The following is a 13,991-nucleotide window of genomic DNA, read 5'->3' as shown; positions in this document are numbered from 1 at the left end:
TGACGTCAGCGGGAGCCGCGGCGGCAGGCCCGGCAGGAGCAGGGAAGGAGGACGCTGCCGGGTGTGGGGTGTGGTGAGCAGCTCCTGCACCCCACCGCGGTCCCGATGGGTGACCTTGGCACCATGGGCCGTGATCCCAAGGGAGAGAGACTTGCAGTGCCGCAGAGATGCTGCGGGGAGTCCTCATCCATCCCTTTGGAGGAGGTGGTCCAAGGATGTCCCTGCCCTGCATCCCTGCCACGTGGGTGCCCACATCCCCAGGACCTCTGGCCGCAGGGGGTGGGGCAGCCTGTCCAGAGGGGCAGATCTGCCCCTCGGTGCCCCCATATGGTAAGGAATGCCCCCTCAGCCAGGGCAGCTGGATGCCTGCAGCTGCCCAGGGGTGCCAAGGGGTGAGCCAGGGCCACCCTCCCGATGCCCCTCTAGGGAAACTGAGGGACGCGGGGGGATGCAGAGGCAGCAGGGAGAGCAGGGGGGGCACAGTGAGCAGGGAAACAGAGCAGAGCTCAAGGTCACCCAGGTACTGCTGGACACAGCAGAGCCAGGGATGCTCCCCGGGCCAGGGCTGCCTCGGGCACTGACTCACCCTGCACAGGACAGTGCCCAGCTCCTCCGGTTACAGGCACAGATGGGATTGCCTTAACAGGGCACAGTGGGTGACAGTACTGGCCCAGTCCTGAGAGGGCACCCCTGGGACCAGGCACCCACACCCAGGCCCCTCCAGCCATCCCTGCAGTCTGCACCCTCTCCCAGCAGGGCATCCTCCATACCACTTCCCAGCCAGAAACACTGGCTTGTACTGGTCTCACACTGGTCCCAGAAGAGGATCCCCATCCCTCCCAGCACAGCCAGGCACAGCAATGTCTGCCCCAGTTTCTGGGGACCAGAACTCCTGAGCCCCACACCAGCACTCAGCCAGAGGTTGGCTTATTACTCAAGAACATGGCAAAGTAATTAAAGCCTCCTCCATTTCCCCTTGCTCATTTGTGCTCCTTCAGCCTGGATTAATGGGTCTCCTCTCCCCAGCACAGACTCATTCCTTATTCCTAATAGTCCATAAATCCCAGCCCCAAAATAACCCCAGCTTTTGCCTGGGCCTGCTGAATTATTTATTCTCTCCTCCCTGCTACCCCCACACCATCCCCTCTCCGGGGATGGGGAGAGGAGCTAATCAATGGGATCGACCAGTGAGGAGCTGCAGCTGCTCTGGGCACCGGGAAACAGCTGATGTCGGCAAGAGGATAAGAGCTGGGCAGGAACCTCGGCTTATCCCGGCTCCCATGCAGCTGCTGCAGCCTGGCTGTGGTCCCAAGGCAGGATGCTCTCTCACCACCGGCATCCCCCATGCTGGTAGCCTGCTCCAGAGCATTCCCCGTGCTGGTACCCTGCTCCAGAGCATTCCATGCTGATACCCTGCTCCAGAGCATTCCCTGTGCTGGTTCCTTGCTCCCACCCTGCCTGTCACTCCCTGCTCCCATGGAGATGATGTCCAGCTTGGCTGTGCAGTGTCTAGGGGGATCCCTGTGGATCCCAGCCCATTCCAAGCTGGCTGCGGGAGAAAAGGCTGGAAGACAAGGGAGGCGGCTGCTGTCTCTCCTGGCTGGAAACCCTTTGTTTGCTGGATTGCAGGTTGTGGAAGGGAGAAGCTCCAGGAGAGCAGGACCTGCTTTCCCAGCCCAAAGCCAAGAACAGCAGGGTGTTGGGTAACACCAAAACCCAGCCTGGCTTTGCCGGCTCAAGGCACAGCCCTCAAGGAAAACAGGGAAAACTCATCCAGCCTTACTCACCTTCCTCCCTGCAACACTCCAAGAGGCAGCAGCCTCCAGAGCAGCTCCTGGCCACCAGATCCCTCCCCACCTCTCATAGCCATGGGGAGGGGTCAGCAAAGCTGGTAGAGCCCACAGCACCCTCTGACCCATCCCCAGCTGGTGTGGGCTGCAGGAGGGCCTGGGGAGTACTGGGGACTGCTCTGTCCCCCTCCTGCTCCCAGCAGGACCCAGGCATTGCCCAGCTGTCCCGGAGGCAAGGAGGGGGGTGAGGGGGCAGCGGGGTGGGCAGCAGAGCGTGCAGGACCTGGGAAAGGAGAGATTTTATTCACACACCACCTCCCTGCCCTTTCCCAGGGCCCCAGCAAGCCCAAGTCGAGCTGCACTGCCACAGCCTGCCTGGAAGATGTTTCCCTGCCTCAGTTTCCCTTCCATCCCCTCTGTGATGGAAATCTGGCCTGGGGGCAAAGTGCTGGAAAAGCTCTGCCCCCAGGAAGTGGAGGAGAGGCAGCCAATATCAGCCTTAGCACAGGGCCAGGGCCACCCCACAGCCCACATGACTGCCAAATCCACCGGGAACAAACCCACAGCTGGAACCAACCCTGAGCCTGGTGCGGCTCAGGGCTGTACCCCCAGAGCTGGGGTGGGGAGGGGTCTGATCTGGGCTCTCAGCTGGGTGGGAATCAAGGATTTGCACCAATTTTTGACAGCAAGAGCTGAGCCTTCTCCTCCAGGTTTGGGACATTGCCTCTTCCCCAGATGTTTACTCCTGCCCGGGGCTTTGAGGGAGTGACAGGGAGACAAGTCAGGTCTCAGAGCACTTCCAAAGGGCTTTTATTTATTCACAAAACAAACCCAAACACATATAAGGAAAAATGGGAAAACCAAAAAACCCAACCCAGGAATATGCACAGTCTATTATTAACAAAAGGATTGTACAAACAGAGGAGTGAGTGCAGCAGAGGGAGCAGCTGGGACCTGCTCTGTGCTGCTGCACGAGCCCTTCCTCACCCTTACACCCCATCCATGAGAAAACAGAGATCATTTTCCTGGTGTCCCATTAGGAATCAAACACTTGGTGGTGAAGGCAACTGGTGCTGCAGGATGGATCCTTCCACCTGAGCTGGGAAGGAAACAGCCTTTACCCCAAAGGCACGGCACTGGGAAGAGACCAGGCTCCTGGGTCCCTTTCCTTGCTCTGGGAAGGGATTTGGGACCCCCCCTATGGTTTTCCATCTGCTTGTGTCCTGTCTGCCAGCTCCCTGCCTGCCCTGGGCACCTCAGAGCATTATGGAGCTTATGGGACAGAGCAGTCAAAGCCAGCATGTCTGGATAGCACAGGATGGAGAAGGATGGTGAGGTTACAAGGAACCTTTCCCACTCCTCAAGGGATTTTTTGGGCAGGTACACAGGCTGTGCTGAAGCCCCCCCAGAAGGGAAATCTCAGTTGAGCTCTCCTAAAACCCCACAGAGTTTGCAGAAGAAACAGGGGAAATGGGCATGAGGATTGCAGATGGCGTGAGATCCAATGCCTGCATTTCTGCTGCATGGAAATGAGGGAGGGATCAGTATTTCTGATACCAAAATGGGAAGAAAAAGCTGGTATTGGGATTTCTGAGGGGTTTTCAAAGCAAATTGCAGAACAGCAGCAACTCGCTGCAGAGCCACTGGAACATCCTGGTGGGATTTCAGCCCCCTTTTTACATTTTCTGAGTATAATCTAACGTCATTTTCACAGCAGAAAGTCCATTTTTCTCTCCTACTCTCTTAAAAGAAATGGCTGAAACCAACCAGATTTCACACCAAAAGCGGTTCTGTTTTTCCAGGGGGTGGTCTGGGGGGGAAAACCTTCAGCCAGTATTTCAGGAGCTGAGGAGAGCCCAGTCCTCACCCAGCTCTTCCCATCCTCAGAGCCCAAACACCCACAGCGGGCTCAACCTCTGCCCTCGTGGGGCGAGTGGGGAAACTGGGGCAGAGAGTGGGTGTCAGGGTTCAGCCCCTCTTTGTGGGCATCACCACCAGCACCCCTGTCCCTGTCTTACCTGCGGGGGGGGTCCCGGCGGGGCGGGCGGTCATAGGATGTCACAGACAGCACCGGCATCCTCGGAGTGGTCGCAGTTGTGGACGTCCCAGCGGATGTGGGAGCAGCGCAGCAGCGAGGGCTCGTGGCCCTTGCACTTGAGGTTGTCGAGGAAGATGTAGCCCGTGCCCTGGCCGTACCGGGCCTCCCCCCAGGCTGCCATGGCGTGCCCGCAGCCCACCTGCCTGCACACCACCTTGGCGTCCCGCAGGTCCCAGGCGTCGTCGCACACCGTCCCCCACTGGGACAGGTAGAACATCTCCACGCGCCCCTCGCACCGGTGGCTGCCGTTCACCAGGCGCAGGGACCCTGCGGAGGGCACGGGGTGAGGCAGCCCCTGCCCGTGCCCATCCCAGTGCTGCGCCCCCCTCTCCACCGCCTTGGAACAGCTCTGGTCTTTCCAAGGCTCTGCAGATGTTTGCTGGGGCCCACAGCTCCCCCATTGCCTCCACACAGCCAGAAGCACGGGGGGGTGACCAGCTGCCGGTATCTGGGTGACCCCCAGAGCATTGTGGTGGATGTTCAAGTTGAAAGAACAGACAATAATTCTCTGTTCCTGGCTCAGCCCCTTTGGTCCATCACCTCCCCTCCTCACCAATGTCCATCACCCAATGGTCCATCACCTGAGGTCCATCATCTCTTCTCCCATCCAAAATCCAACACTTAATGGTCCATCACCTGAGGTCTGTCACCTCTGCCTGAACCAGCCTTGGGGGCACCAGGAGAGCCCATGACTTAATGGTGCCACTAATTTTTCCCCCTCCTATGACCTGCTCCAGGTGGATGCTTCAGACACTGCCAAAGCCTGTGCCACTGCCCAAGCCACCTCCGTTTCCACTCTGTGCCAGTGTGGAGCATCCCCAGGGCTGGCACCGGGTCCCTGGTGGCACCTCAGTACCTACCCTCCCTGGGACGAGTTGGGACCAACGTGGTGGTCGTAGCAGTGGCTTCTTGGAAATGGTCTCCAGTGTCATCAGCACCTGGTGCAGTGGGGAAGGGGTGGGAAACGACTCAGGGGACACCTGTGCCCCCAAGGGCCAGGACAGAACCCCCCAGCAGTGGTGTGGGATGGCTGGGGATGGATGCAGGGTCGTGTGGGGTGGGATGGGCAGTCACTGCACTTCCAGGGACGTGCACAAATGGAGACCAGAGGTGGTAGACACACTCCGGCCATCACCATGGTGAGCCACGGTACCAACTGCCACTGCTGTCCCCCATGGGCAGGAGGCCCCCCAGGGTCAGGTCAGAGCCCCCCAGCAGCAGCGTGGGATAGCTGGGGACTGATGCAGGGATGTGTGGGATGGAATGTGCAGCCACTGCACTTCCAGGGAGGTGCACGAACAGAGACCAGAGGTTGTATTCACATTCCAACCATCACCTGCACCACAGCACCGAGCACTGCTGTTGTCCTCCACAGGCAGGAGGAATCCCAGGGGCTCATTAATCACCCACCACCCCATTTTGGAGACCCCACTTCCCGCAGCCCCCCTGAGCACAGCCAAAATCCTCCCTACACCCATTATCTCATTGGTTTTCTGCTCCACTGAGCTGAGCTTCACTGGAGACCCCCCTTCTCCCAGCTGGCGGCCCCCAGGCTCTCCCCGACTCTCACCTCGGCAAATGACCCCGGCGTCCTCGTGGTGGCCGCAGTTGTGCTGCCCCCAGCCCAGGTGGAAGCAGTCGGCCAGGCGAGCCTCGCCGCCGCCGCATCCCACGTTATCCAGCAGGACGGGCCCGCTGCCGTAGCCGAAGGAGCCGAGGACGGTGGCGGCGAGGGCGGCCCCGCAGCCCAGCTGCCGGCACACCACCTGGGCGTCGGGGAAGTCCCAGTCGTCGTCGCAGACGGTGCCCCAGGTGCCGCGGTGCCGCACCTCCACCCGCCCGCGGCAGCTCCCGTTCCCGTTCGCCAGCCGCACGCCGCCACCTGCGTGGGGGCCCCGGCACAGGCACGACGCCAGGGGGGGACCAGGGCTCCACAGGGGGGTCCAGTGTCCCCTGCTGACCCTCCAGGGGTATGGGGTGAGCCCCCAGGGAACGTGGGGTGAGCGTCTGGGTTATGGGGTGACACATAGGGACGTGGGAGCAACCCCCTGGGGATGTGGGGCAAACCCCTAGGGACATGGATGCAACCCCCCCGGGGATGTGGGGCAAAACCCTGTGGGCATGGGGTGAGCCCATGGGTTATGGGGTGACCCCTGGGGGCATGGGAGCAACCCCCCAGGGATGTGGGGCAAAACCTTCAGAGCATGGGGTCATCCCCTGTGTTATGGGGTGACACTTGGGCACATGAGAGCAACACTCTGGGGATGTGGGGCAAACCCCTAGGGACATGGATGCAACCTCCCCAGGGATGTGGGGCAAACCCCTGTGGGCATGTGGTGAGCCTCTGGGCTATGGGGTGAAGTGTGGGGATGTCAGCTGAGGGACTTCGTGTGAGCCCTGTGGATGTGGGGTGAGCCCTGGGGATAGGGGGTGACCCCCCCCAGGAACGGGGAGCCCCGGGCAGAACTAGCAGCAGCTGCACACTTACTTTCCTGCTCGACAGTCAGGAGCATGGTGGTGACCACCTCAGTGGCCTGGGAGGGCTGGTCCCCGCCATCTGTCACTGCTGGGACAAGCATGGGGACACACAGGCATTGGGGGGTCCAGATCCAGCACCCATTGCCCCTGTTTGGTCGGTTGCTGGGGCCCACGGCTCCCCCACTGCCTCCACACAGCCAGAAGCATGGGGGGGGTGACCAGCTGCCCCATGGCAAGCTCCTGTCATGGGCAATGTCACCTCCCGAGTGTCACCCACACGTGGCAGGACCCCAGGGTGACTCTGCTGGGTCACAGCAGGACACAGAGGGCATGATGCCCCCCAACAAGACCCCAGCTGGGTGACTGCTGACCTCCTACCTGTGGCCGTGGCTGTGAGTGTCTCCTCGGAGCCCAGGGCCACCGAGGTGGTGAATGATGTGATGGTGGATGTGTCCAGCCCTGCAGTGACACAGAGGGACAGAGGTGAAATGGTAGGAAGAAAGATGCACAGCCGTGAACATCCTGACCGTGGGAGGCAAACCCAGGGTGGTTGGACTCGATGACCTCAGAGGTCTTTTCCAACCTAGTTGATTCTGTGATTCTGTGAGTCTGGGTGCTCCAGGGCAATGGGGATGAGGATGGACCATATCCATCTGCACATTCCTGCTGCTCAGGTGCTGGAAATGGGGCTTCTCCACCCCAGCCCAAGTGCTGGGGTCCCGCGTGGGACCTTCCTTCTCCATGTACCTGGGAGGTTCACCGTCAGGATTCATTACCTTTTAATCTGCCTTATCCCCTGCCCCTCTGAGCAGAGGCTGTTCATGGTGATGCCATCAGCTCACTGTCCAGGGGAGGTGCCAGAGGGGATGGGGATGTTTAGGGAGGAAAGGACCAGCCTGAGAAAATTGTCCCTTTTCTCCTGCATCAGCCTCTTTGTCCCCTAATAGCGGGAAAGGGAAAGCACTGGCACTTACTGCTCCGGTCATTAGCCACGATAATGAGGGAATTCAGGGGGATTATTAACATTATAAACAGTAATCAGCGGAGAATGGCAGAAATGCATCATTTCAGGAGGGGAAGGGGAGGCAGGCTGGGCCTGGCATCGTGCCCAGCCCCTGGCAGCCGCTTACTCATTCCGGACTTGGGCAGCTTGTTTTCCAGCCAGCAGAGCAGGGAAGTGGCAGAGGGAAATGGCAGGATGGCAGATGCATTTCCCCTGCAAATCACCACTCCAGCCGTGTCCCAGTCTCTCTGTGCAGTGTTGCATCCTGCTCCAGACCACCAGGATGACGGCGGATAAGGAGCAAGGATGTTCCTACAGCACCAAAGACTGGTCCCTGGCCAACCCTGGGCACCTCAGCATCTCTCTGAGGCCATTTCTCCTCAGAGACTGGGAAGTCCCTGGGTTTTTCCCTGCCCTGGTACCTGCACAGATGACCCCGGCATCCTCGTGGTGGCCACAGTTGTGGATGCCCCAGCCGAGGCTGTAGCAGGCGGAGAGGAAGGGCTCGCTGCCATCACAGTTGACATTGTCCAGGAGGATGCGCCCTGTCCCATAGCCAAAGTAGGCATTGCTCTTGTAATCCAGGGCCTGCCCACAGCCCAGCTGCTTGCAGACCACGCTGGCGTCACTCAGGCCCCAGTCGTCGTCGCAGACGGTGCCCCAGTTCCCGCGGTAGAAGATCTCCACCCGGCCCTGGCAGGTGTCGGGCCCGCTCACCAGACGGATGCTGCCGTCACCTGGAGGGTGGCAGCACGTGGTGAGAAAGATGTTGTGTCCCTGCACACGGCACAGCGATGCCACCAAGCCTGGACCTGGCAGTGCCCGTGATGGCAAAGAAACCAAGTGAGAAAGAGTGGGGAAAGGTGGTGCTTTAGGGCAACATGGCTTTGGAGCCTTGGAAAGCTCTGGGATAGGGTTTGGCCATGGCCACTACAATGATAGGTCCCCGGGGATCTGCCCCTCAGAGCTGGAGAGTTGGGGGGCTCAAGAGGAGCAGCAGGTGATGGTGGGGGACACTGCCCTCAGCCAGGATGTCCCCCCTGAAAGCAGCACTCGAGCAGCTTACTTTCCCCATCCTGTACCGGGGCTGTGAGGGTCCTGGTGGTCGGTCCTTCGCTGGCTTGCGTGGGTGAGAACTCTGCAAAGGAAAGCAGAGAGGTGGCACCTGCTGCTGCTCCACCATGAAGCTGGAGGGATCCCTTCCACCCCGCTGCTCCAGGAGGGTTTGCACCAAACTAGCCCCAACAGGGAAATAAAGAGGGTTTGCAGCTGCACTGCCCTGCCCAGAGCTCTCTGCCAAGGGCTCAAGCCACTTCTCTGCCCTCAGACCCACCTCCCCTACCTTCTTCTTCACCCCTTCCACCTCTCCTCTCCAGCAGTGCCCTGACTCAGTTTCTTGCTCAATCCATACCCTCTGTTCTCTGGTCCAACCCACCAGCCAACCCATCATCTCTGCCTTTCCATCCTTCCTTTTCCAAGCCCTGCTTCTGGAGGACACAGGGATTCACTGAGCAGCTGCTCTGGGTCTGCACAGCCTCACATTCAGTGCTCACTGATGCCTGGCTGATGAGCAAACCTGGAGTAGCTACACAGGAGGAAAGTGTGTGGGGTACTTAGGGGTCGGTACGGAGTTGTTCCACTTTTGCTTGCCAAGTTCAAACACTTTCCACTGCTTTTCTCACCTTTAGGAACATTTTCCTACTGAAAAGCTCAGCAATTTAAAGAAAGACAAGTCAAAAGGGGTAAGAACAGTGGGGCAGCGACTGACTCAGAGCGGGAACGTGGGTGGGCATGTGCTCTTTCCCCAAGGATCGTGCTGGAGAGGTCGCAAATTCCCTGAGCTGGGAGTGAAAAGGAACACAAAACAGGCTGGTCACCTTATGGAGCACCAGCATGTGGAGCTGGGAGGTGACCTGGATTGAGGAGAGAGGTGGAGGGAGGATGCAGAGGAGGCTTGGCTGACCCAGGATCAGAAGAACAGAGACTGGGATATGACTCTTGGGCTCCACCAAAGCATCTGCACCCCCCAAGGCTTGCAGCCCCCCAGGAGTCCCCTGCTCTCCTTGCCCCCAGAGAACCCAACCTCACTACCATTGCACACGACAGCCACATCCTCATAGTGGTAGCAGTTGTGGATGCCCCAGCCGTGGCTCCAGCACTCGCTCAGAGCTGCCTCCCAGCCCTTGCAGTCCACGTTGTCCAGGAAGATGGGCCCGCTCCCCTGGCCGAAGGTCATGGCAGCCGGGAGGGTGATGGCATGGCCGCAGCCCAGCTGGCGACACACCACGTTGGCATCCACGATGTCCCAGTCGTCGTCGCAGACCGTCCCCCAGGAGCCGTTGTAGAGGATCTCCACCCGCCCCTGGCACCGGCTGGGCCCGTTGGAGAGACGGATCTCTGGGAGGACAGGCAGAGAGAGGTCCCTCAGCAGGCAACAGGCCGGGAGGTGACAAACACTCAGGGGGAGCAAAACTGTTCCAAATCCCTGCTCTTTAAATAAAATGGTGACCCTTATATGTATCACAGGGCTTGGTGGTGGGACATTGGGCTTCCCTTAATCTGCTGGAAGCAGAGGACATGGAGACTCAACGTATCTCAATACATGAGTGAGATGCACCAACATCAAGGCTGGGTTGGACAGGGCTTTGACCCACTTGGTTTGGTGGAAGGTGTCCCTGCCCATGTCACATTGGGGTTGGAACAAGGTGGGATTTAAGGTCCCCTCTATGATCATGCCATCATTTCACCTCCTAAAGGGCAATAACCCAACAGGAGACGAGGAAAGCAGATGTGAGGCACCATGTGTAGACATGCAATGGGTGACAAGTGACAAGGTGCAATTAGCAAACTCTTATGAGCCACAATGAACAGATCCAGAGCTGATCCCACGTGGGAGTTGGTGGGATGGAGATGATCCCTCAAGCTGCTGGTGACAGGGAGCAGGCATGGAAGTGCTCCTGGCCTGCCACATCAAGGGAATTATTTGCTTGTGTGTGATGCATGGCACAGGGACAGGAACTCAGCAGGAGGTGGCAAAATTCCCCTCTCGGGATAATAAGCGGAATAGGGATAATAAAGAAACTCTATTTCCTTTCTGTAAAACAAATTTAGCTTCTTGCTTCTTTTTATTCCAAACCAATATACCCCAAAATACCCAAATCCCTTTTTTTTTTTAACCAAAAAAATGCATGTTTCAATTACAAAACTTCCTGGAGAAAAGTGATTTTAAGAGAAGAATCTCACCTGGGATTTGCAACAGCTCGGGCTCGGAGGTGGTGCCTGCAAGGGAGAAGAGAAGGGATCAGCTCTGCAAGGGAGAAGAGAAGGGATCAGCTCTCCCCAACCCTTGAAGTATGAGGAGCTCGAAGGATGATGGCAGCAGGGATGGGGTGGGCATGGTGGGGCACCCAGCAGCCCTTGGACCCTTTCCTTTCCTGCAAAGACCTGAGGTTTGTAGGGGAAAAATTAAACACCTTTTCCCAGGGCATCAGTTCATCTGCTCTACAGTGGGGGAAACTGAGGCAGCATGTGGGTGACTGTGGCTCTGTGGTGGGACTGTGCTTGAAGCACCAGGTGACACGTATGTGACACTGAAGAACCCAATGGCCAGCAGCAGCCATCCCAGGTGGGTCCTGCCTTGGGTCAGGCCTTGGGGATCTTCGTGTCAGTCCCTGGCTCCATTCACGAATTGCTGCAGGCCCTGGGCAGCTCCTGCATGCCCCTGCCCTGTGCCCCATGGAAAAGCTGGGTGGTGAGATGGGGATGAGGAAAACCCATCCTGTCTGGCTTGAGAAACCCACTGGAGATCTCCTGATGGAAGATGCTGTGCCCTATGTGCATTTGGATTGATTTTTTTCCCCAACAAAGTCTGCTTTTTGCAAGCTCCATAATTACATGCAACTACCAACACACCCGTTGATGGGGTGCATCCACCTTAGAGGGTGAACAAGCAGCCTCCAGAGGGAATTTAACGCTTGCAGGATGCATTCCCATTCCAGCCAGCTGGGTTTGAATGAGGGCTCTGGAAGTGCCCTGAACACCCAGGGTCTGGATGCTCAGGGAGGGGCCAAGGGAAAGCTGAAGCTCCTCCTGGCAGCCTGCTCCTCCCACTGGGCTGGGCCCCCCCTCCCACAATTTGGGCATTTATTTGGGCACAAAAACTCTCTCAGCCCCAGTGCTGAGTGATGTGGGGTCTCCCCTGGGATGCTCCCAGCATGGGACACTGAGGGCTCTGACTTGTCCAGGAGGTCACAGGAGCCTGATCCAGGGGACAGTGGATGGGAACGAGTGGCTGGACCTTGTGGAAATCCCTCTCACTGCCCCTGTGGGTACCCTGGGAGTTCACAAGCTCTTGGCAGATGCCAGAGCCCAGCACAGATTCCTCGGGCATCTGAGTCACCTCAGGCTTGAGGCTGTGGCTGCACAGCCCTCTCCAATGGGTGACACCTTCCAAAACCCTTCCAAACCTAGTGGAAGGTGTCCCTGCCCATGGCAGGCGGTTAGGAACGAGAGGAGCTTTAAGATTTCTTCCAAGCCGAACCACCCCGTAATTCTGTGATGCCTCCATGCTAATTACGGCACCCAAGGGCTCATCAATGCCCGTGGTGGCTCCGTGGCCTCTTTTCCTCACCATGCCTTGGACCAGCCCTGTCCTGCTTCACGCTCAGCCCACGAGCAATGATGTGAAGGTCAATCCCAGCCACTCCGGAGGCGGATGTCACCACCGTGAGAAGCAGCATGAGCCTGGGGGGACAGTTGAGCAGATGAACCCACCTCCCTTTTCCTTGCTAGGACGTTGCCTTGGAGACCATTAAGTCAGCTAGAAAACAGGGCTGTCAAAGAAAGACCTAGAAGCCCCAAGAGAAACGAGAATAAGGCAACTGTCTAGATGTATCCACGAGTTAGCAGGGATGCTGCCTGTAGCTGGGATGAACATCAGCAGCCAGGGAGCTCCAGCCCTGCTCGGGCATTCCTGCCCTCCCCAGCTGGACCAGGCAGGCTGGAAAGGGATGCTGCGATGCCAGCAAGAAGTGGGGGTTACACAGATGAGACCAAGGGAGCAGAGAGGCTCTAAAGGAGAGAACAGGGAAGGACATGGCAGCCCTGTGGGCTGGAAAACAGGAGAGAGAGGTTACTCAGCTCACCTCTGCACCAAAAATGTGGAGATGTGAGCGTTTCTAGGAAGAGCATTTCATCCTGGTTTGTATTGATTTTTAACACCTAGTCCACTCCAGTGCTGAAGAAGCAGTGGATAAAAAGACATTGATAAATATTCATTTCCCTTTAAGTCAAAATCAAAGCTCTGAAATATTCATTTAAGAGCATCCTCCAGCAAAGTCAGGAGAGATCTGAAAAAAATATGCCTGGTGTGTCTACCATAATGAGGAACGAGGCGAAAACGGTATCCTTTGAGAACAGAGAGAGAGGGCCCTCGGTGTTTCTCTGATCCAGCTTCACAAAGCCAAAAGAAAAAGGGAAATTGCTCGAGTAAACACCGGTGCTAAACAAAACCACCAAATGGGAGGACAAATCGCCCTTCGTTAGCCACTAATCTCTGCCCATCAATGAAGAGAACCGGGAGAACCGGGAGAGCCTGGCGGTGCAGGGGTCAGTGGCAGAGCCACCGGAGTCCCCTCAGGGTCCCCACACGTCGAGTGTGGTCGCCGGGGCTGCCACAGCAGCTCGGGAGGGGACGGGAAGCTCCAGCTGAGGGAGTGGGAAGGCAAAACCTGATTTAACTCAATTAGGGTGTCTGACTACATCTGAATTCCCAGCTTTCTGGCTGGCTGTGCCTTGGCACGGGTTTGTTGAGGCGGGAATGTGTTACCCACCGCCTGGCTGTAATCACACGGACCCAGTCACACCGGGATAACTATGCTGCCTCAGCACTTGTGCAGACCCTCGTTTCAAAGCGGGAATGGCTTTTCCCAGTTCGATTAAAATGCTTCCCAGCCTGAGTGGACAGTGCCTGCCAGGAGTGAGTAGGGACCATTGTCCTGAGGGAATGGGTGCGTATTCCACCCGTCGCTTCGGCAGGATCAGTCCCACAGGTCCTGGAGAGCAATCCCAGGAGCATCCTTTGGCCATCAGCATCTTCCCATCGGTGCTGGACCTGCTCCCTCCATCCCTGTGCACCCTCAGTGCTGTTGGGGACACCATGCCAATCCTACCCGTGGAGAAAATCTGCCCACAAATCTGAGAGACGGAGGGAGATCGCGGGTGACTAAAACCCCTCCCACCGCCCAACGCGGAGCTCACCGGTGGGGCTGAGAAGGAGAAAGAGGAGGAGGAGCGTGGCTGGCATCAAGGAAAGGGGCAGCACCGCGATGTCCGGCCCCCCTGTGCCGTGCCGGGTGGCCAGACAGGGACCAGGTGTCATTGCTGCACGACAGGCCTGCCGCAGACAGGTATCCAGAGGAGGTTGTCCCTGAAACATGCAGACAGCAGTTAGTGGTGATGGCCAGAAGAGCCTGTGCCCACCAAGGACCATGCAGGACCTCTGAACATGTCCCTCTTGAGTATTCCCAGGAGTAGTGACCAGGAGACACGTGAAAAGTAATTCTAGTTGGATTTATTGAGAACAAGAGGTAATTTTTTGAGTGGCAAGATGAAGCTGAAAGAG

The 13,991-nt window shown here is 57.9% G+C and overlaps 1 protein-coding gene across 1 annotated transcript; it reads right to left on the bottom strand.

The window, feature by feature from the left end:
- Window positions 1-3,838: 3,838 nt before the first annotated feature.
- LOC113962501 (scavenger receptor cysteine-rich domain-containing group B protein-like) lies at window positions 3,839-9,792 on the bottom strand (the record flags this gene model as incomplete). The annotated part of the gene is made up of 8 exons (XM_027673253.1): window positions 3,839-4,155; window positions 4,749-4,826; window positions 5,459-5,770; window positions 6,377-6,454; window positions 6,745-6,825; window positions 7,792-8,106; window positions 8,436-8,507; window positions 9,461-9,792. Coding segments are annotated over 8 exons (1,585 nt in total), but the record flags the coding sequence as incomplete, so codon positions are not given.
- Between the last annotated feature and the right edge of the window lie 4,199 nt (window positions 9,793-13,991).

Source organism: Neopelma chrysocephalum, unplaced genomic scaffold (genome assembly GCF_003984885.1).
Source record: "Neopelma chrysocephalum unplaced genomic scaffold, ASM398488v2 Primary Assembly neopelma1_181837, whole genome shotgun sequence".
Taxonomy (NCBI): Eukaryota; Metazoa; Chordata; class Aves; order Passeriformes; family Pipridae; genus Neopelma; species Neopelma chrysocephalum.
The sequence above is the reverse complement of the archived record's forward strand: the minus strand, read 5'-3'. Positions and strand labels throughout refer to the sequence as shown.